Raw genomic sequence first — 21578 nt, 5'->3', positions numbered from 1 at the left:
AAAGGTAACTGAAATAAATGACTATCGGCCCATAGCACTCACTTCTGTCATCATGAAGTGCTTTGAGAGTCAAGGAGCATATCACCTCTACCTTATCTGACACACTAGAGCCACTTCAATTTGCTTACCACCCCAATAGATCCACAGACGATGCAATTGCTATTACACTGCCCTATCCCATCTGGACATGAGGAATAACTATGTAAGAGTGTTGTTCATTGACTATGGCTCAGCATTCAACACCATCGTACCCTCCAAGTTCATCATTAAACTTGGGGCCCTGGGTCCTGTCGTGGCATTTTTCTGTATTACCAAATGGAGAGAGAGAGAGACAAACTTCACACACCAGTCAGAGTTATACTTAAACTACATATTTAATAACAATTAAGCTTTGCAATAGCATTTAACTTTCAACAACCTCTAATGAACCATTGAGAGTGCCACCAGAAAAGTACAAAAATCTTTTATAGCCAAGATACACCCCTCTCAACTTACATGACGAATCACAGATCTTAGGAACAGTTCACAAATGTTAAGATTTGTATGAAAGATATCTATAAAACATAGCAGCAGACAGTTACTGGTGTGTCAACAGTTCTCATTGTAAAGACTAGTGTCTGGCCCCCTCCAACTCCAAACTGGAATCTGTCTCGCCCTGGTATGGTATAGCACAAAAAACATTACCTTTACTATCTGGAATGCTCTTTAGGCTTTATTACCCAAAGACATTGTAAATCTCCCCTGTCAGTGCTATCTCATAAAATCACGTCCTCAGTGGAACACACACACAATACTCTATTCTGTCGAATGTAACAACTATTATAATGTAATACAAGCATTATAACAATCTTACAAGCATTAAAATATAATCTTGCAATTTTCCACGATAGTCCCGTCCTGTGCAACTGGTTCCTGGACTTCCTGACGGGCCGCCCACAGGTGGTGAAGGTAGGAAACAACAACTCCACTTCGCTGATCCTCAACACAGGGGCCCCACAAGGGTGTGTGCTCAGCCCCCTCCTGTACTCCCTGTTCACCCATGACTGCGTGGCCATGCAAGCCTCCAACTCAATCATCAAGTTTGCAGATGACACAACAGTAGTAGGCCTGATTACCAACAATGACGGGACAGCCTACAGGGAGGAGGTGAGGGCCCTGGGAGTGTGGTGCCAGGAAAATAACCTCTCACCCAACATAAACAAAAGAATGGAGCTGATCGTGGACTTCAGGAAACCGCAGTGTGAGCACCCCCCCCTATCCACATCAACGGGACAGCAATGGAGAAGCTGGAAAGCTTCAAGTTTCTCGGCGTACACCTCACACAGACAGGGTGGTGAAGAATAATAAGAAGAAGGCGTAACAGTGCCTCTTCAACCTCAGGAGGCTGAAGAAATTTGTCTTAGCACCTAAAACCCTCACAAACTTTGACAGATGCACAATTGAGAGAATCCTGTTGGGCTGTATCACTTCGTGGTAGGGTAACTGCACCGCCCGCAACCACAGGGCTCTCCAGAGGGTGGTGTGGTCTGCCCAACGCATCACCGGGGGCAAACTACTTGCCCTCCAGGACACCTACAGCAACCAATGTCACAGGAAGGCCAAAAAGATCATCAAGGACAACACTCACCCGAGCCACTGTCTGTTCACCAGAAGGCGAGGTCAGTACAGGTGCATGAAAGCTGGGACCGAGAGACTGAAAAACAGCTTCTATCTCAAGGCCATCATCACACTGTTAAATAGCCATCACTAGCACCTTAGAGACTGCTGCCCTATACACATAGTCTTGAAATCACTGGCCACTTTAATAATTGGAGCACTAGTCACTATAATAACGTTTACATATTTTGCACTGCTCATCTCATATGCATATACTGTATTCTATTTGACTCTATTTTAGTCTATGCCACTTTGACATTACACATCTTAATATTTATATACTCCATTCCTTTGCTTTAAATGTGTGTGTGTTGTTGTTAAATTGTTAGACATTTACTTGTTAGATATTACTACACTGTCTAGAAACACAATAATTTCGCTACACCTGCAATAACATGTGCTAAAGATGTGTATGTGACCAATACAATTACATTTGTATTTGAGAGACCACAAGTGTTCATTGACCACGTGTATTTATGTTTTTAATATGCATTGGAGACGAAATATAGTTGACATGTTGCAAACAATCGAAGCCCGTAGTTGCGCATGCGTCGGTGTTACTAAACTAACCAACCCATCTCAACATGTTCTACAATCAGCAAATCGGACATTTCTGAGTTTCCTATTTCCGACTAGTACGTGAACGCGGCATAACAGCATGACTTAAGTGATAGAACGTCAGCGAATCATACTTTATCCACCCTGTGTTATAAGCCAATAGAAATATCCCGCGGTGAATAGGAAACGCCTATCATGAGGTTTATGATTGATTTCCGGTGTCTGTGAAATTACTTAGCTAGCCAGTTGCGGTATACCTTTTTTGTTTTGACCAGTGGTGATTGCAACGTCTTTAAAACGCACATTTTGAAATTGTTCACATAAATGGGCAATTTTTGAACAGGTACTTGTCTGAATTTTCGTTCAGGGAAGGCAACTGGATAGTAGCTAGCTAGCTACCTACCTTTTGGCTTTCAAGCTAGGTAACGTTAGCTGGTTAGCTTGCAAGCTAGCAGATCTGGTTGGTTTGCTAATTTAGTGTTGTGAACGTTCTTGTCGGTCGTTTATCGAGTCGTAAAGTATGCCTATTTCATTATGGATAATAAGCAACAAGGCTAGATTCCATCGCAAATGATTATGTATACTTGATTTGTAATTGCAGACCTGGCGTCCAGCTAACGAACTGGACGTCTGGACGTATCTTGTTAACAATCTAACTAGCTACTGTAACGTAACTATCTTAACTAACTAGCTATGTGTTCAAAGTCATTTTGCAGAATTAGTTGCCTGCATAGGAACACGTGACCCAACACGGATACAATGTCATTGCTAGTTGCCATAGTAGTTAGCTACACAAATATCTTAGTTAACTAACTTGTCAACTACTGTATCCAACGGCAATAACAATGCCTTTTGGTAGTATGCGAATTAAATAATGAATGTAACTGGGCTAATTAACCTCCATGTTAAACAACCATTAAACACCAGACATCACAAATGTGTATGTCTGGATTATTTACCGGTGGGGTTTAAAGTGCTTGGCCTGGCAGAGACGTAAATTATACATGTTTGAGATCATGACATGAATGAGGCACGACTGTCTGAGCAGCAGCATGGTCAGCAGATCAGCGATTCAGCAGTTGTCATTGAGGTCAGGTTGCCCCATTTTGTGTGTGTGCTCAGTAGAGGGCCTCATCAGTCATTTGGTTTCGTGTGGCTGTTGGTAGAGCATGGTGCTTTCAACGTCAGAGTTTAGTGTTTGATTGTCATGTGGGACCAGTATGAAAATGGCTCTAAATGAATAAAAATGTAACATTTGTTCTGTCAATTGTATCCCCAGTGATGCCAGTGAATGGCACATGCAACACTTGTTGTGGGACTGACCTAGACGGCGAAGTTGCACCTCCATGAGTAATGAACCTGAACCCATTCTGGAGCATGTCTACCAATACTGGTCGTAAGGTAAGGGAGCGCTCTTCCTCTTCTGCACTGAAAGCCAACTTCTGTCAAGTTCACCCAACACACAAGCGAGAAGAGAGACAAAAAAACAGGATCTTCAAAAGTTCCCAAAGAGACCCCCACACACTGAAAGTAAGGCTTGTGTGGTCTGTCTTCCTAACGTTTTCCCACAAAGACGGCATGGCTTCCTTGAAGCTTCATGCATTTTACTGCTGTTACCACCTGTCTTTTGTTTGAGAGGAATCTTGGGAGGACTGGCATTGTGGCATGGGAATGTCTAACTTAAGGTGTGTGGTGTCCTCTAATAACGCATTAGGCCGACTCATGCCTTTTCGCCAACTCCTTGCCAGGGACACTCCTTTGCAATCTCATCCTGAAAGAGGGCAGTTTCAGGGTTGCCTTTTACTACCTGGTGCTCTTTAGGGCTGTGACAATACTAGTATTGCAATATTTGACACGAAGCAGACCTAAGTCTTTAGTCCTTTAATAACCTGCTGTATATAAAATACTGTGCTATTGCTTGGAAAATATATTTGACTGGATGACAACTGATTGTTTCCAACGTTATGGCTGTTTTTCCTAAAAGTTAAATCTGTTTTGTTTCCTTGCCACTATACTAATAAATATTGTGATACTAGTATCGTCCCAGCCTTAGTGCTCTGGAGGTTGCAGCTGCAACTATAGTCCAACATGACTTGTCACACACAACACATGGTTGTGGTTGTTGCAGGAGGAGCCTGTTGCTCCTGGGAAATCTACTTGGATTTGATGTTAAACTGTAGTTTGACCAGAGCAATGGGGAACTTCTCAACTTTTTGTTTTGTTTGCTAATTGCTAAGATTCAGTTGGGTGAAAACTGTTTGCCATGTCTGCTGTTGCCATTCAGTCTGTTGCCTACGTACCTCAATGACTTCAGGGAGAAAGGGAGGCACCAACTTCCAGTTTAGCATACAGGCGTCACATTGGCAAAGTAGCTCTGCCAGTAGTAACATAGGTGTGACTACTCTCTGTCCTGCCTTGTCAGATGAATGGTTCACTCATTGCTCTGTGCCTCCTAAAAACATTAATTCTACAACATGGTTTGTTTAATGGCACTCACTGTGTGCTGTCCGTTAACCTGAATTATTTCCTTAGTTGCAGAGGGATAGGCCTTGAGGGTTTGTTGCTAATCTATTCCTTAGCTTACTGGCATCTCTCCTGCTGTGAACTAGCCTATCCTCCTTCCCTGGGCTTCCCACTGAGCTAGCATTGGTGGGATATGATGCGGGCTGTGTTTAGGGATGCTCTCTATGGGTGCTCTCACCTCCCATGGAACAAGGAAACTGATGCCAGACCAGAATCTCTGAAACCTGTGAGGTTGTCACCACATGCCTATTGCCCAGGGCTCAACATGTGCTCCCACTGCTGTCTGTGTTGCCTTGTAGTTCGACAACAGAGCTTGCCTCTGTTTATGCAGGTAGATGTAACAGACTGGCTTGAAATTGGTCGTCTGCATTCTCTGCAACATGGTGAATAGTGTTTTGCTAAGTGGGCTAAATCTAGGCATACTCCCCTCGTAATAATCAATGCTACCAGTTTTTACTTCCTAGACATAGATATTGAGTTGTTAAATGTCTTTTGTTCACTCTTCTGCTGATCAGAGATCTGACGGTGAGGAACAGAGTGGAGAGCAGCAGCAACAAAGAGCCAGTCCAGCCCGTCCTAGCTTTGGGAAGAAGCAGCTTCCCTCCATCCCCAAGAATGCAGTCCCTATCACCAAGCCGGCCTCTCCTGCCGCCACGGCCCAGTTGGCCAACGGAACACATGCCTCCTACGGTCCATTCTACCTGGAGTACTCGCTGCTGGCTGAGTTGTAAGTACTGGCCCCAGATCAAACTTTATTTTGGGTAGTGAATGTAGTAGACGCACTGGCTCTGTTTTGGATACCTTTCAAAGTGCTTCATGCCTACCTCCTTTGCTAGAGGTAATCACTGATCTGTATGCGACTGGATAAGTGAAGGTATGATTGATTTTCACCAATCCAACATGTCAGATCATTGATTAGCCTACAGAAAGGAAGGAGGATGCATCTTCAATGTATTTGCGCATAGGCCACTATGTTATGTAGTTCATGTAGAGAAACTGATGAAAAAATGTGCTGTTAATTTCCATATACATTTTCTGCTGCATTGATTTAATTCCAATTTGTTACCCTGTGACCCACAGCACGCTAGTGATCAAGCAAAAACTTCCTGGAATCTATGTGCAGCCATCCTACAAATCAGCATTGAGTAAGAGCCTAATCTGTCCTCATGTTTGACTGCATAATCTACACATAATCTATACAAAGGGATCCTGAGATTGTTTTCTTTCCAGTGTGGTTCGGGGTCATTTTCATCAGACATGGCTTGTACCAGGATGGAGTCTTCAAGTTCACTGTGTATATTCCAGATAACTATCCTGATGGTGAATGTCCTGTGAGTACTTTTGTGGACCTGCTGTAACACTACAACTGTTTACACAAAATAAAGCATTTTCTTTGGCACATTTCAAAGGTTAGTTTGTTCAGCATTTCCTGCTTTGGTGGCTGAGACTGATTGGTTTGTGACAATCATACAGTGCATTTGGAAAGTATTCCCTTTTTTCCACATTTTGTTACTTAACAGCCTTATTCTTAAAAAAAAAAAAAATTCTCCCCTCAATGTACACATATTACAAAACAGGTTTACATTTTTTTTTTTTTAGAATTTATTAAAACTGAAATATCACATTTACGTAAGTAGGTCCTGAGTGATCTGGAGCAGGTTTTCATCAAGGATCTCTCTGTACTTTGCTCTGTTCATCTTTCCCTCAATCCTGACTAGTCTCCCAGTCCCTGCCTCTGGAAGAATATCCCACTGCATGATGTCTACCACCACCATGCTTCACCATAGGGCTGGTATAGGTGAGGTGAAGAGTAGTGTCTGGTTTCCTCCAGACATGACGCTTGGCTTTCAGGCCAAAGAGTTCAATCTTGGTTTCATCAGACCAGAGATACTTTCTCATGGTCAGTCCTTAGAGTGCTGCAGAGATGGTTGTCCTTCTGGAAGGTTCTCCCCATCTCCACAGATTAGCTCTGTCAGTGTGACCATCGGGTTTTTGGTCACCTCCCTAACCAAGGCCCTTCTCACCCGATTTCTCAGTTTGGCTGAGCAGCCTGCTCTAGGAAGAGTCTTGGTGGGTGGTTCCATACTTATTCCATTTAAGATGATGGCCACTGCGTTCTTGGGGACCTTCAATGCTGTAGAACTGTTTTGGTACCATTCCCCAGATCTGTGCCTCGTCACAATCCTTTCTCTGAGCTCTACGGACAAATCCTTCAACCTCATGACTTGGTTTTTGCTTTGATATGCACTATCAACTGTGGGACCTTTATATAGACAGACACATGTGCCTTTCCAAATCATGTTCAAAAAATTGAATTTACTTCAGGTGGACTCCAATGAAGTTGTAGAAACCAAGGATGAGCATTAGAAACAGGATGCACCTGAGCTCAATTTCGAGTCTAATGGCAAAAGGTCTGAATAATTATGTAAATAAGCTATTTCTGTTTTTATATGAATTTGCTCATTTCCAAACCTATTTTCGCTTTGTCATTATGAGGTATTGTGTGTAGTTAATCAATTTAGAAATAAGCCTGTAACGTAACAAAATGTGGAAAAAGTTGAGGGGTTTGAAATGCGTGTTTAGCTATTTATGCAGTATTCTAACAGTACTATTTTCTATCCTTTACCCGCATTTAGAGAGTGGTGTTTGATATCCCAGTCTTCCACCCACTAGTGGACCCTGTTTCAGGAGAGCTTGATGTCAGGAGAGCCTTCACCAAGTGGAGGTCAGTGCATGGCTTCTATGCCCAGATCATTACATCAAAATGAATTAGGATGATTTAGAAATGGGTGTTTGTCAGGTACATGTGGCGTGATATTTTTCCATTAGTGTAAAGTCTGCTCCACTATGTACTAGCCACTATTACACAGCCTTACACATCCCTTGATAGGCTAAATGCAGTTACTACTTTTTGATCTATGATGTTAATGCTTCATGTTGTGATTGATATGTGTTCTCTCGGGATGTTGTTCTGGTGGTAAATAGTGATACAGTGCTGTCCCTGAGAGTTGAACTGTGTGGGGCTGTCTGTAGTGTGCCTTAGTTAGAACTGACATGCGTTACATCAAGGCCCAGTGTTTACTCTGCTGTTCCAGCTCTGTTCCTCATGGCCTGTTTCTTCAGCTGGACAGTGACACAGTCATGTAAGGTCTTCTCCTCTTAAACCTCAGTCTCTATCAGCTGAAGGTAGATTTATAGGAGCACAGCACTATATGTTTTACTGAATGGGGAAAGTTGTCCAAGGTTTCCAGTGAGAATGTCAGTCTCATTATGGTGTATATGTCACACTTTGGCTGTGCACTACTGGTGTTTGAGCAGTGCCACTGTTGGGTATTTCAGTAGTCTGAGATGAACCTATGCACCATGGAATGCCTTTATGATACTTGTGTATTTACTGTGACTGGAGTTGTATTTGGTTTGCCATTATGTTGAGAGAATCATAAATGTCTCCCGTCTCCCTGTGGACATGAAGGCGTAATCACAACCACATCTGGCAAGTCCTGATGTATGCACGCACGGTGTTCTACAAGATCAACACTATGGAACCACTCAACCCAGAAGCTGCTGTGCTGTAAGTCTGTACTTGTTCCCTTTCTCCTCACAGCCTTCCTTCTCTTACTCCTGTACTGGATAATGCGTACGTGTGACCTGGGTCAGTTTATATAGGTCAACAAGCAAGCTAGTCTTTGTGCTCCTATTGTGTACCCTGAAACTTCAATGAATAGCCCATACATTTATTTGCTTCAGTCACTGAACACAATCAGTGCTTATTAGTTAAGTGTGTATTTCCTTAATGCACACAGCTATTGCACAAAATGTTGAATACTACCAAACTGTTATTTGTTACCAGTATAAATATAACAAATTAATCGCAGATCATACACCCCGATTTGGCACCGTGGAGAACTTGAATTGTTGATTTGATAGCGAGCAATGTTTTTAATGCACATGACTGGGATTATCAGAGCTGTGTCCATGGTAACGTCGTAAACAATGAATTTAGACCCATTGTTTATTTACTGAAATGTGTGCCGACGCCCGGCTACTAAACTGGACAGGCGGCTCTTGAGACTTGCTGTTTAATTGAAATGTTGCGGTATTCTGAGTCCGTTTTTTCTTAATTCTCTGAGCTAATGAATTAGATTGTGGCCAAGTTGGGGCAATTATCTCTCCACACTGTATTGACTGGCAAATTGCATGTATAATCAAATATATTAGTCACATGTGCTGAATACAACAGGTGTAGACCTCACACAGTTTTTTCAGGTACGACAAGGATGTGCAGTTGTTCAAAAGCAAGGTGGTAGACAGCGTCAAACTATGCAACAGTCACCTCTTCGACCAACCCAAGATGGACGATCCTTATGCAATAAGGTTGGTAGTAGGAAAAGCTCATTCCTGGGATTCCATTTCCCATTCTCATAGCTCACGAACAATCTGAACATTGTCTTTAATTTTTTTTTATGTCAATAAGTAATCTCCTGCAGCATATGAAAGGAGATGCAATAAATGGTTGAGTATTTGTTTCTCTTAAGTGTTGTTTTTTTATGCTAATTTTTCCAGTTTCTCTTCATGGAACCCAGCGATCCACAACGATGCGAAGGAACGGATGTTCACACATAAAGTGAGTCTTCTAAACCCCAGCAGTGTGCTTTTCAGACTTATGTAAAAGGACACAAAGCTCTGAGTCTGTCTGCTATGGTCCAAGGACTCAGGTTCCCTCTGAGCTCACTCCCAAAAGAGGCTTGTTTACTTGAATGAGAGCCAGCAGGGCTGTGATTGGTCAAGCTGTGTGAGCGGCCATTTGTTTCCATGGTGCTAGTTGAACAGTGTGGTAATGTGTGTCTGTTATTCTAGAGACGGCCTGAGGATCACCAGAAGGGGCTGCAGGTGTCAGGACTGTCTTGGGTGAAGCCTGGATCCACACAACCCTTCAGCAAAGACGACAACCCTCCCCTGAGCTGAGCTGAACCTGCAGTCCTAGTCAGCAGCCACTAGAGGAAGATGCAGAGCAGAATGCCACGCCACAGACTAGCTTCAGCAGCCATTCAGTCGTTTGAATAGGAACTGAACAGGTTGAATGGACTTAATTTTACATTTCAACACTTGCACTCAGCTTTAAAAGCATTATAGGCATCTTGTGCTCAAACAGCTATAGAACAAAAATGTGTATAATATGTTAGTCAACCAGTTGTCATTGTTGATTTACTAAGTAACACCGGCTACAATGCAATCGGTGCTTTTTCCCTTTATTTTCTTCTCTGCTCTTTGCACATGCTTGGGTTTGGTCAATGAAGATAACCACTCAAAGCTGGTTGAAAGGTGAGAATAAAAATCAGCATTAATTATAGATATACTGTATGAGTGGACTGGATTCATGACTGCTTGTTAAGGTGTGGTCAGGACAGTTAATTATTGGGACTTGGAATGTTTTTCAATGACTTCAGACTGAAGATGGACTCTAACCTTGGGTATAATTTTTTCCCCCAAACATGTTTGACTGAAATAAAATTGAACCAACACTACATTTTTGGGGTGGGGGGGAATTTGCATCCTTTTGGATTATGGTTTGGTATCTTTTTCTTTACTGTGTAAACTACAAGCAAGATGGGTAATATATTTTGCAGGTATGAATATTTTAATGAATATGCTAAGTTAAATCACGGCTATCTTTACGTTGCTTTTACATAATTTTGAATATTCTATTTACCCTTATTGAGCTGATTAAAGGTTTGTCTAAATAAAAATGTGCTGTGGGAATGGCAGCCCTCAACACACATTGTTTTGCTCAAGCTTTTGGCTACTTGGCACTATATTGCTGTGAAATTAAGTAAACACATGCTGTCTGGACTGTTGAATTTGGTAAAACAATGCATATGTGGACTTCTCAGTTTAACGTTCCTATATGGAACCAAATCTTCAGTCAACAGTTTATGCTGTATAGGTAGTGAGTTTGGAAAGCTTTTCTTTGAAAGGAAATAAACATGACAATGCATACCAATGACTGTTTTAAATTTAGCCTTTATATAACTAGGTAAGTCAGTTTAACAAATTCTTCTTTACAATGACTGCATAACCCGGATGATGCTGGGCCAATTATACGCTGCCCTGTGGGACTCCCAATCATGGCTGATAGATGATACAGCCTGAAATCAAACCACCTCAAGCTCTGAGATGCAGTGCCTTGGACAGCTGTGATGTACATGTATGTAGTGATTAAGGTTTGAGGTAAGCACTGTTTGCCATTGACTAGCTGTGGAGATCTAAGTAGCCTTTATTCGTCACATAAGGGTGTGTGGGTCATATCGCACGACAACGTGTTAGAGCTCAATTTGGCCTTTGTGACTCCAGACTCCGCAAATGCGTGACACCATCCATACGGTGCTTATAAACCATATTTTCAGCTCAAGCATACATTTGCTCTTAATAAATCATCTGGACAGGTTGATAACCAGGGGTGAACTGAACACACGATGTTCGTGTTGAAAAATTTCGGAGCCTCAGAGGCACGCGAGGCCAAGAAAGTTCTAACTTTACCCAGTAATACTTTCCGAAATTAAGGAATGTTCTTTGATTTAACTTTCAGGATAATTAAAAGGAGCGCGTTGACGTATGTGTGAAAAATCTGGTTGGATCTCATAGATTTTAGAAAACCTTTCCACTATTTCTGATCTCATGCTGTCAGGCATAGATTTATGGTTCACGTCAAGACCATACTGATTTGGTTTAGCAGTACTGTCAAGAGCCACTGGGGGTCACCACACACCAACGACAGGTTGCCATGTTATTTTCCAACTATCTCGCCTGTCAGAGTCAACATTATTATCCGGGAGACTACAGGTTTGTGTTATCAAAGTAAAACCTCATCGGATTGGCTTCAGATCTTACCGCGGCCATCTTGTGTGTCATGCCTTTATAACCAATTTTGTCTAATATTTGTCTTTTTTTTTTTTTACATAGGAGTTATTATGGAACAAAATTTTAAATTAAATTTGTCCATGGGGAACCGGCTCCAAGTGTAATCTGAGATTATAAAAATTGAACGACTCCTCAATTGTCCAATCAGAGAGCAAGTAACTGATATGCAAATTGTGTCATCATCGATTCGTCACGTCAGCAGCAGTGGAACCGCTGTGGTCAACTAGTTAACTTCGCTCTTATAATTTTCAGTCAACGGATTTTGCGTCACTTCGGTAAGTAATAAAATCATTTTCTCGTCATAAATATAAAGTATTGGCTCCACACAGAGCCTTGAACTCTGGGAGCAAACCGTCATTCTAATGACTGAGAGACAGTGACGCTCAGCTGTGGTCACTAACGTTACGTTAACAGTGAGAATCCCGGTCTGAAAAGCACCCAACTAGCTAACTACAATATCAGTCAAATGGCTCACGGAACATTGTGAGTTATTCCATTTCCATAATGATTCTCAGAGTTCGAATTATTGCATTCGTGTTACTAAAGTTATTGAAGGCGCTTCTGAACTGACAGCGACCCGCTGTGATGGGGTACGAGCCTCGAGCCAGCTCAGCATCGTTACCATGAATGTGCATGCAGAGGGTAAAGTGATATCAGTCGGGGGTCTCAACGAAACTCGGTCGGGTCCATCAACAACTGGTTGAATTGTCTGTTGTCAATCTATTGCATTGTTCTTAATGAATGACTGTCGACCCTCATCCACCTTTCCCCTCCTCTCCTACTCAGCAGAGGCGTCACGACACCACTGAAGTCGAGAGGAGAGGGGCTTGGATGAAAGACAAGTGGGGACACGTGTACGATTCGAGTCTCGAGAAGAACAGATAGTGGGAAAAAATCCCGAAAGCTTGCCACCTGACTTTCAGATTCAGAAAGTTAAGATTCAGCAAATTTCTCTAACTAGGTAGCTAAGTTACCTGTTGTGATTGGGAAACACATCGAGTGCCAAGCAGCCTTTTACTAGGAGGTGCAGCAAGGCTATTGTGAAGATTCGATGCTCAGATAGCCACGAGCCATAGCTGCACTGAGAGGATGCGGAGGTTAGTGGCCATTACAGACGGGCTTCTTTCTATCATGGGTTCATTGTTACAGATTCTCGCTGTGCCACATAAACCAGGTGTGGTTAATTGAGGGATTCTAGAACCTATTCTAAAGTAAAATTCAACAATGCAATACGATACTTATTAACCTTTCTTACTTCGTAATAATACTGTTATTCTTGGGATTATTCTTATTTAGCGTCTTTACAAACGAGTGTAATCTGTAGCCAGTTGATTAAAGTCGATTGATGATTGTCATAGATGTCCGTTGCACGTATATGTAGTTTGTGCAAATTCTATTTTGATTTCTGAATCCATGATGGAGTTGGATCGTCGACAGACGACGGGTTTGTGAGTTTGGACAGTTTGATGCTGCATTGTTTCTGTCTCTATGTCGTTATTGTGGCTGCACTTGTTATCTGTATTTTTTTGTTGTTGAGGGTGCTTAGATAAGTCACCAGGACTGAAATCTACGACGCCTATTTATTTGTTGTGTATAGTGGTTTGGTGATATCATGCTACTTGAGGCAAAGAGGCATAGACTCATGATAAACAAAGAAAGAAGCAAGCGGCAGGCATGCAGAGGTAGCTAGCCCACCAGGCACAGACTTCAATTCAACGTCTATTCCACGTTGGTTTAACGTAATTTCATTGAAATGACGTGTAAACAACGTTGACTCAACCAATGTGTGACCAGTGGGAGGAGGCTAAATGTAAGCAGGAAGCGCAGCAAAACGCGAATGCATTTATATTACACTGACTATAGTGGGACCTGTTGAATGTGCTCTGGAATGGCCTTGATCAGTGAAATTCATCTCCATTGTCCAATGCTGCTTTTTTAACAAAATACAAGTTTATTCAGGTGGGGAGGGGGGTCTTTCGTTATTGGTGGGCTGGTTATTACCCAATACTTTGAGGGTAGAGCCTACAGATAAACCAGCCAAACAAATAGTCTACATTCGATTTGGCTATGAATTATGTTTTACATTTTAAAGTGTGTTTCACTGTAGCTAAATCTTAACTCCAGATATTAACTAGAGCTAGTTTCACTGCATATCTGGGTTCAACATCAATTTATAAGGACTTTCTAGACGACGGCATAAAGTCTTCATAAGAACTACATAGATGGTTCACAACCCTAGCATTTATAAGCAAAGTCATAGCCTACCTACTACATGCAATTCCCCTCCAAAACTGCCTGAAACTAGATCCTCAACATTCTGGTCTTGATGAGAATAAAAATAAAATATATGTCTGGATCTTATGCATTGTTCAACCAATCTAGTAAATGTGAAGGAGTTAATTTGGAGTGTCACCTTGTTAATGGAAGGGCAGTCGTGTCATAGTCTCTCTTCCATTTCCCCTGAAAACCGGAACTTGGTTGTTGGCAACTCCGCTAAGGCTGCACCCTAGGGTATTGCTATTTTTAAAAAACAAAATGTTTTCTTTTTTATAAACTGATTGACAGACGTTGGTTCAATTATTTGAATTGCATTTCCTATTTTTCTTCTTCGTTGAGCTCAATGATCATATTTCACACTTTCTCTAGAGATAAATCAGATCCAGCCTGGACTGTGCGATGTCGTAGGGAGTTGTTGTTTCCAACAGGTCAAATTTGGACATAGTTTAGCACATAAAACGTGGAAATTAACGAAAATTACCATAATCCATTACACATCTACTCGTCCAGTCTGTGTTTCTTTCATGCCTGCTACAGAAGAGACAGAAGAATGCGCAATTGTGAGGTGATATAGAGAGCAGCTGTTGCAGTATCTCTACCTGAAAATACATGATCTAAGTCATTGATAGTTGGTGTTCAGCAGTCATAAAAGTATGTCTTGTTTACTTTGAAGAACTACAAAATTGTGATTTTGTCAGACAGCATATGTAGCAACTCTATAGAGATGAGATGATGACTTGAATAAAATAATAAAGCCATCAAATAAAACAAATGTAATATACACAATAAGTTAAATATTTTTGTAAAGCAAACTGGCTCTAACCAGAATAGAAAGAGGAATGGGAGGCCCCGGTGGACAACTGAGCAAGAGGACACAGGTCCTCAACTGACAGCCTAGAAGGCCAGCATCCTGGAGTCGCCTCTTCACTGTTGACGTTGAGACTGGTGTTTTGCGGGTACTAATTAATGAAACTGCCAGTTGAGGACTTGCGAAGCGTATGTTTCTCAAAACTAGACACTCTTCGTATTGTCTGAGATCCCTAAATTATGGAAAGCTGCCGCGGTCATCCCCCTCTTCAAAGGGGGTGACACTCTAGACACAAAACTGTTACAGATCTATATCTATCCTACCCTGCCTTTCTAAAGTCTCCGAAAGCCGAGTTAACAAACAGATCACCGACCATTTCGAATCCCACCGTACCTTCTCCGCAATGCAATCTGGTTTCCGAGCTGGTCACGGGTGCACCTCAGCCACGCTCAAGGTCCTACATGATATCATAACCCATCGATAAAATACAATACTGTGCAGCCATATTCATCAACCTGGCCAAGGCTTTCGACTTTGTCAGTCACCGCATTCTTATTGGCAGACTCAACAGCCTTGGTTTCTCAAATGACTGCCTCGCCTAGTTCACCAACTACTTCTCAGATAGAGTTCAGTGTGTCAAATCGGAGGGCCTGTTGTCCAGACCTCTGGCAGTCTCTATGGGGGTGCCACAGGGTTCAATTCTCAGGCCGACTCTTTTATCTGAATACATCAATGATGTCACTCTTGCTGCTGGTGATTCTCTGATCCACCTCTACGCAGATGACACCATTCTATATACCTCTGGCCCATCTTTGGACACAGTGTTAACAAGCCTCCAGACGAGCTTCAAAGCCATACAACACTCCTTCCTTGGCCTCCCAACTGCAACTTAAATGCAAGCAAAACTAAATGCATGCTCTTCAACCAATGGCTGCCCGCACCCGCCTGCCCGTCTAGCATCACTACTCTGGACGGTTCTGACTTAAAATATGTGGACAACAGAAATACCTAGGTGTCTGGTTAGAGATGTAAACTCTCCTTCCAGATTCACATTAAGCATGTCCAATCCAAAATCAAATCTAGAATCGGTTCCTATTTCGCAACAAAGCATCCTTCACTCATGCTGCCAAACATACATTCTTAAAACGGACTATCCTACCAATCCTTGACTTCAGCGATGTCATTTACAAAATAATCTCCAACACTCTACTCAGCAAATTGGATGTAGTCTATCACAGTGCCATCCGTTTTGTCACCAAAGCACCATATACTACCCACCACTGCGACGTGTACGTTCTCGTTGGCTGGCCCTCGCTTCATATTCGTCGCCAAACCCACTGGCTCCAGGTCATCTATAAGTCTTTGCTAGGTAAAGCCCCACCTTATCTCAGCTCACTGGTCACCATAGCAGCACCCACCCATAGCACGCGCTCCAGCAGGTACAGTTGAAGTCGGAAGTTTACATACACCTTAGCCAAATACATTTATACTCAGCAATATAATATTTATTTGAAAACGCACAAACAACAAAGAAAGAACGAAACAAACAACGAACCATTGTTACTTAAATATGTTCCCCAATTAGAGACAACGATAGCCAGCTGCCTCTAATTGGGAATCATACCAAGCACCAACATAGAAAAACTAAACTAGAATCCCACATAGAAGATAATAACTAGAGTCACGCCCTAACCTACTGCGTGACAGTCATGCACAAAGTAGATGTCCTAACCAACTTAACAAGAAATCTCTGAGTGGTTGAAAAAATAGTTTTAATCAAATGTTTTCTGTAAGTCTTCACAAGTTTTTCACACACTGTTGCTGGTATTTTGGCCCATTCCTCCAAGCAGATCTCCTCTAGAGCAGTGATGTTTTTGGGCTGTTGCTGGGCAACACGGACTTTCAACTCCCACCAAAGATTTTCTATGGGGTTGAGATCTGGAGACTAGCTCGGCCACTCTAGGACCTAAAAATGCTTCTTACGAAGCCACTCCTTCGTTGCCCAGGCGGTGTGTTTGGGATTATTGTCATGCTGAATGACCCAGCCACGTTTCATCTTCAATGCCCTTGCTGATGGAAGGAGGTTTTCACTCAAAATCTCACGATACATGGCCTCATTCTTTCCTTTCCGGATCAGTCGTCCTGGTCCCTTTGCAGAAAAACAGCCCCAAAGCATGATGTTTCCACCCCCATGCTTCACAGTAAGTATGGTGTTCTTTGGATGCAACTCAGCATTCTTTGTCCTCCAAACACGACAAGTTGAGTTTTTACCAAAAAGTTATATTTTGGTTTCATCTGACCATATGACATTCTCCCAATCTTCTTCTGGATCATCCAAATGCTCTCAAGCAAACTTCAGACGGGCCTGGACATGTACTGGCTTAAGCAGGGGGACACGTCTGGCACTGCAGGATTTGAGTCCCTGGCGGCGTAGTGTGTTACTGATGGTTGGCTTTGTTACTTTGGTCCCAGCTCTCTGCAGGTCATTCACTAGGTCCCCCTGTGTGGTTCTGGGATTTTTGCTCACCGTTCTTGTGATCATTTTGACCCCACGGGGTGAGATCTTGCGTGGAACCCCAGATCGAGGGAGATTATCAGTGGTCTTGTATGTCTTCCATTTCCTAATAATTGCTCCCACAGTTGATTTCTTCAAACCAAGCTGCTTACCTATTGCAGATTCAGTCTTCCCAGCCTGGTGCAGGTCTACAATTTTGTTTCTGGTGTCCTCTGACAGCTCTTTGGTCTTGGCCATAGTGGAGTTTGGAGTGTGACTGTTTGAGGTTGTGGACAGGTGTATTTTATACTGATAACAAGTTCAAACAGGTGCCATTAATACAGGTAACGAGTGGAGGACAGAGGAGCCTCTTAAAGAAGAAGTTACAGGTCTGTGAGAGCCAGACATCTTGCTTGTTTGTAGGTGACCAAATACTTATTTTCCACCATAATTTGCAAATAAATTCATTAAAAATCCTACAATGTGATTTTATGGATTTTTTTTTCTCATTTCGTCTGTCATAGTTGATGTGTACCTATGATGAAAATTACAGGCCTCTCTCATCTTTTTAAGTGGGAGAACTTGCACAATTGGTGGCTGACTAAATACTTTTTTTCTTTGTTTCTCCCTCCCTAACTTTAAGCATCAGCTGTCAGAGCATCTTACCGATTGCACCTGTATATAGCCTATCGTAAATAGCCCACCCAACTACCTCATCCCCATGTTGTTATTTTTTTTCTTCTTCTCTTTTGCTCCCTGGTATCTCTACTAGAGGTCGACCGATTAATCGGAATTGCCGATTAATTAGGGACGATTTCAAGTTTTCATAACAATCAGAAATCAGTATTTTTGGGCGCCGATTTGCCAGATTATTATTTTTTTCATTTTTATGTTATTTTTTTTTACACCTTTATTTAATCTTTATTTAATTAGGCAAGTCGGTTAAGAGCACATTATTATTTTCAATGACGGCCTAGGAACGGTGGGTTAATTGCCTCGTTCAGGGGCAGAAAGACAGATTTTCACCTTGTCAGCTTGGGGAATCAATCTTGCAACCTTACAGTTAACTAGTCCAACACAATAACATTGCACTCCACAAGGAGACTGCCTGTTACGCAAATGCAGTAAGCCAAGGTAAGTTGCTAGCTAGCATTAAACTTATCTTATAAAAAAACAATAAATCATAATCATAGTTAACTACACATGGTTGATGATATTACTAGATATTATCTAGTGTGTCCTGTGTTGCATATAATCTGACTGAGCATACAAGTATCTAAGTATCTGACTGAGCGGTGGTAGGCAGAAGCAGGCGCGTAAACATTCATTCAAACAGCACTTTCGTTTTGCCAGCAGCTCTTCGTTGTGCGTCAAGCATTGCGCTGTTTATGACTTCAAACCTATCAACTCCCGAGATGAGGCTGGTGTAACCGAAGTGAAATGGCTAGTTAGCACGCGCTAATAGCGATTCAAACTTCACTCGCTCTGAGCCTTGGGTGGTTGTTTCCCTTGCTCTGCATGGGTAACGCTGCTTCGATGTGGTGGCTGTTGTCGTTGTGTTGCTGGTTCGAGCCCAGGGAGGAGCGAGGAGAGGGACGGAACATCCAATAGTCAAAGGTTAATGAAATACAAATGGTATAGAGGGAAATAGTCCTATAATAACTACAACCTAAAACATCTTACCTGGGAATATTGAAGAGTCATGTTAAAAGGAACCACCAGCTTTCATATGTTCTCATGTTCTGAGCAAGGAACTGAAACGTTAGCTTTCTTACATAGCACATATTGCACTTTTACGTTCTTCTCCAACACTTTGTTTTTGCATTATTTAAACCAAATTGAACATGTTTCATTATCTACTTGAGGCTAAATTGATTTTATTGATGTATTATATTAAGTTAAAATACGTGTTAATTCAGTATTGTTGTAATTGTCATTATTACAAATACATGTAAAAAAAAAAAAAAATAGTCCGATTAATAGGTATCGGCTTTTTTGAACCTCCAATAATCGGTATCGGCGTTGAAATATCATAATCGGTCGACTTTTTAATCTCTACTTGCACATTCATCTTCTGCACATCTATCACTCCAGTTTTTAATTGCTAAATTGTCATTATTTAGCCTCTATGGCCTATTTATTGCCTTACCTCCCTAATCTTACTACATTTGCACACACTGAATATAGACTTTTCTATTGTGTTATTAACTGTATGTTTGTTTATCCCATGTGTAACTCTGTGTTGTTGTTTGTGTCACTGCTTTGCTTTATCTTGGCCAGGTCGCAGTTGTAAATCATAACTTGTTCTCAACTGGCCTACCTGGTTTAAAAAGGTGGAAAAAAAATGTTTAAAAAAATTATGTACTTTTCCTCTTGCTCAGTTGTGCACCAGGGCCTCCCACTCCTCTTTTTATTTTGGTTAGAGCCAGTTTGCGCTGTTCTGTGAAGATAGTAGTACCCAGCGTTGTCTGAGATCTTCAGTTTCTTGGCAATTTCTCTCATGGAATAGTCTTCATTTCTCAGAATAAGAGTTTCAGTAGAACGTCTTTGTTTCTGACCATTTTGAGCCTGTCGTCGAACCCACAAATACTTATGCTCCAGATACTCAACTAGTCTAAAGAAGGCCAGTTTGATTGCTTTAATCAGAATAAGAGTCTTCAGCTGTGCTAACATAATTGCAAAAGAGTTGTCTAATGATCAATTAGCCTTTTAAAATTATAAACTTGGATTAGTTAACACAACGTGCCATTGGAACACAGGAGTGATGTTTGCTGATAATGGGCCTCTGTATGCCTATGTAGATATTCCATAAAAAATCTGCCGTTTCAAGCTACAATAGTCATTTACAACATTAGCAATGTCTACACTGTATTTCTGATCAATTTGATGTTATTTTAATGGACAACAAATGTGCTTTTCTTTCGTAAACAAAGACATTTCTAAATGACCCCATACTTTTGAACGGTAGTTTATATCGCAAGTAGTAAGTACATTTGCCGTTAATTCCTATAATTTCTAATCTACAATGTTTGTTTTGTTACGGTTATTTTTGTTAACGCTTTTAACATATTGTTACTTCAGTCTTTTATCGTTCTGGTTGTCGGAGTGAACACGTTGTTTGCAGAGCGCACAACCTATGCTACACTTGTGAAAAACAAGTTTTGGTTTGTTTCATTCAATTTACTAGTTTTGACAATTTAGTCATTGTGTTTTGTTTGGAGCGCTCCTGTCATTGTTGAGTAAGGATGCGCATTGATTACTTCTTATCTCTTGCGCAAATAGCCTACAGCTGTGTCTGTTCGGAGCTCACTGGCAGGAAACTCTGAGGGCCCAGAATATGTTATACATAGGTGCAAGTTTGCTAGCATGAGCTTCAGGCCACACCCTAGTTAATAGTTGATACAATGATGTTGGTTTTATGAGCTGTTTTTACATAGTTGGCAATGGAAGTAACTTTTTAGGTTTGTATCATTTTCATTAAGATTTGGATAGAATTTTGATTAAACACATGACAATGATTTTGACATATGTTATTATAAATTAAATCTAACTGTTACACGAAAATGTGCATATGAAAACCACAACTGGCATGTAGATCGGTAGAAATTGTAAGATAAAATGGCATTCCACATCAGAAAAGTTACTGACTCGTGTAGCCTATTACCGGCAACTACAGAAGATTAGCTGCAGAATCTGCAAAAGCCAGTAGGAGCGGGAGAAGGATGGTCAGGTTAAGTTTTTCTTCTGATTATCTTCATCTCTGGCACCCTCTTGAGTCATTTGTGTCTTATTTAATCAAAACTGCCCTTAAAGCATCAGACAAGCTCAATGCATATATAGTTGATTTTATTTAAATACATTTGGTGTGTCTATATGTGGAGAAATGCACATTTATAGGCTGTCTATGGTTGAGACTAGGGCTGTCCCACACTAAATAATATCTTGGTCTACCGAAAGTCGTCTGTTCTATCGACCAATCGATTGGTCGATTCTATTATTTAGTGTGGGACAGCCCTAGTCTCAAACATAGACAGCCTATAACCGGTTGTATTGTACATCATATAGCTTAGGTTCTACAGTTCATCATTGGTCCCAACTAATACAAGACGAAGAAGCAGCAGCAGGAAAAACTATGCGGCTCAGATAAGCTACCTAACCTAGCCCTGATTACTCATTCAGTTTGTTGAGCGGCCCGGGTAGGATTCTGGTCTGATGTTACCTCTAATTGAGTGATCATATTTTCCTGTCTGTTTGGGAGAATTAGGCCTGGCCATTCTGCTCATTGTCAGTTACAATGGAGCCCTGCTAAGTGACTGAGAGCGATGGGAGTTCTCTTTTAATGCC

The 21578-nt window shown here is 41.5% G+C and overlaps 1 protein-coding gene across 9 annotated transcripts; it reads left to right on the top strand.

The window, feature by feature from the left end:
* The first annotated feature begins 2390 nt into the window (after positions 1-2390).
* On the top strand, positions 2391-10738 carry LOC118381209 (AKT-interacting protein). Of its 9 annotated transcripts, none has more exons than XM_035768163.2 (11): positions 2391-2557; positions 3494-3615; positions 5253-5464; positions 5818-5882; positions 5968-6068; positions 7374-7462; positions 7833-7880; positions 8210-8308; positions 8995-9111; positions 9301-9361; positions 9595-10738. In XM_035768163.2, exons 2-11 carry the CDS (start codon positions 3568-3570, stop codon positions 9700-9702), a joined length of 948 nt encoding a protein of 315 aa, XP_035624056.1. In that variant the 5' UTR covers positions 2391-2557; positions 3494-3567; the 3' UTR covers positions 9703-10738. The 9 variants fall into 9 exon arrangements, with proteins under 9 accessions (XP_035624056.1, XP_035624053.1, XP_035624051.1 ...); XM_035768160.2 differs by having other exon boundaries at positions 3494-3744; positions 9004-9111; XM_035768158.2 differs by having other exon boundaries at positions 3494-3744.
* Positions 10739-21578: the final 10840 nt, after the last annotated feature.

The sequence above is a fragment of the Oncorhynchus keta genome, chromosome 2 (genome assembly GCF_023373465.1).
Source record: "Oncorhynchus keta strain PuntledgeMale-10-30-2019 chromosome 2, Oket_V2, whole genome shotgun sequence".
Classification (NCBI taxonomy): Eukaryota; Metazoa; Chordata; class Actinopteri; order Salmoniformes; family Salmonidae; genus Oncorhynchus; species Oncorhynchus keta.
Note: the sequence above shows the minus strand (reverse complement) of the source record. Positions and strands in the feature narration are given on the sequence as shown.

Coding starts and splice junctions, on each gene's coding strand:
- LOC118381209 (XM_035768158.2), top strand. CDS start 3,568: ATGAACCTGAACCCATTCTGGAGCATGTCTACCAATACTGGTCGTAAG. Junction 5,883..5,967: donor ATCCTACAAATCAGCATTGA/GTAAGAGCCTAA, acceptor TTTTCTTTCCAG/TGTGGTTCGGGGTCATTTTC. Junction 9,112..9,300: donor GACGATCCTTATGCAATAAG/GTTGGTAGTAGG, acceptor TAATTTTTCCAG/TTTCTCTTCATGGAACCCAG.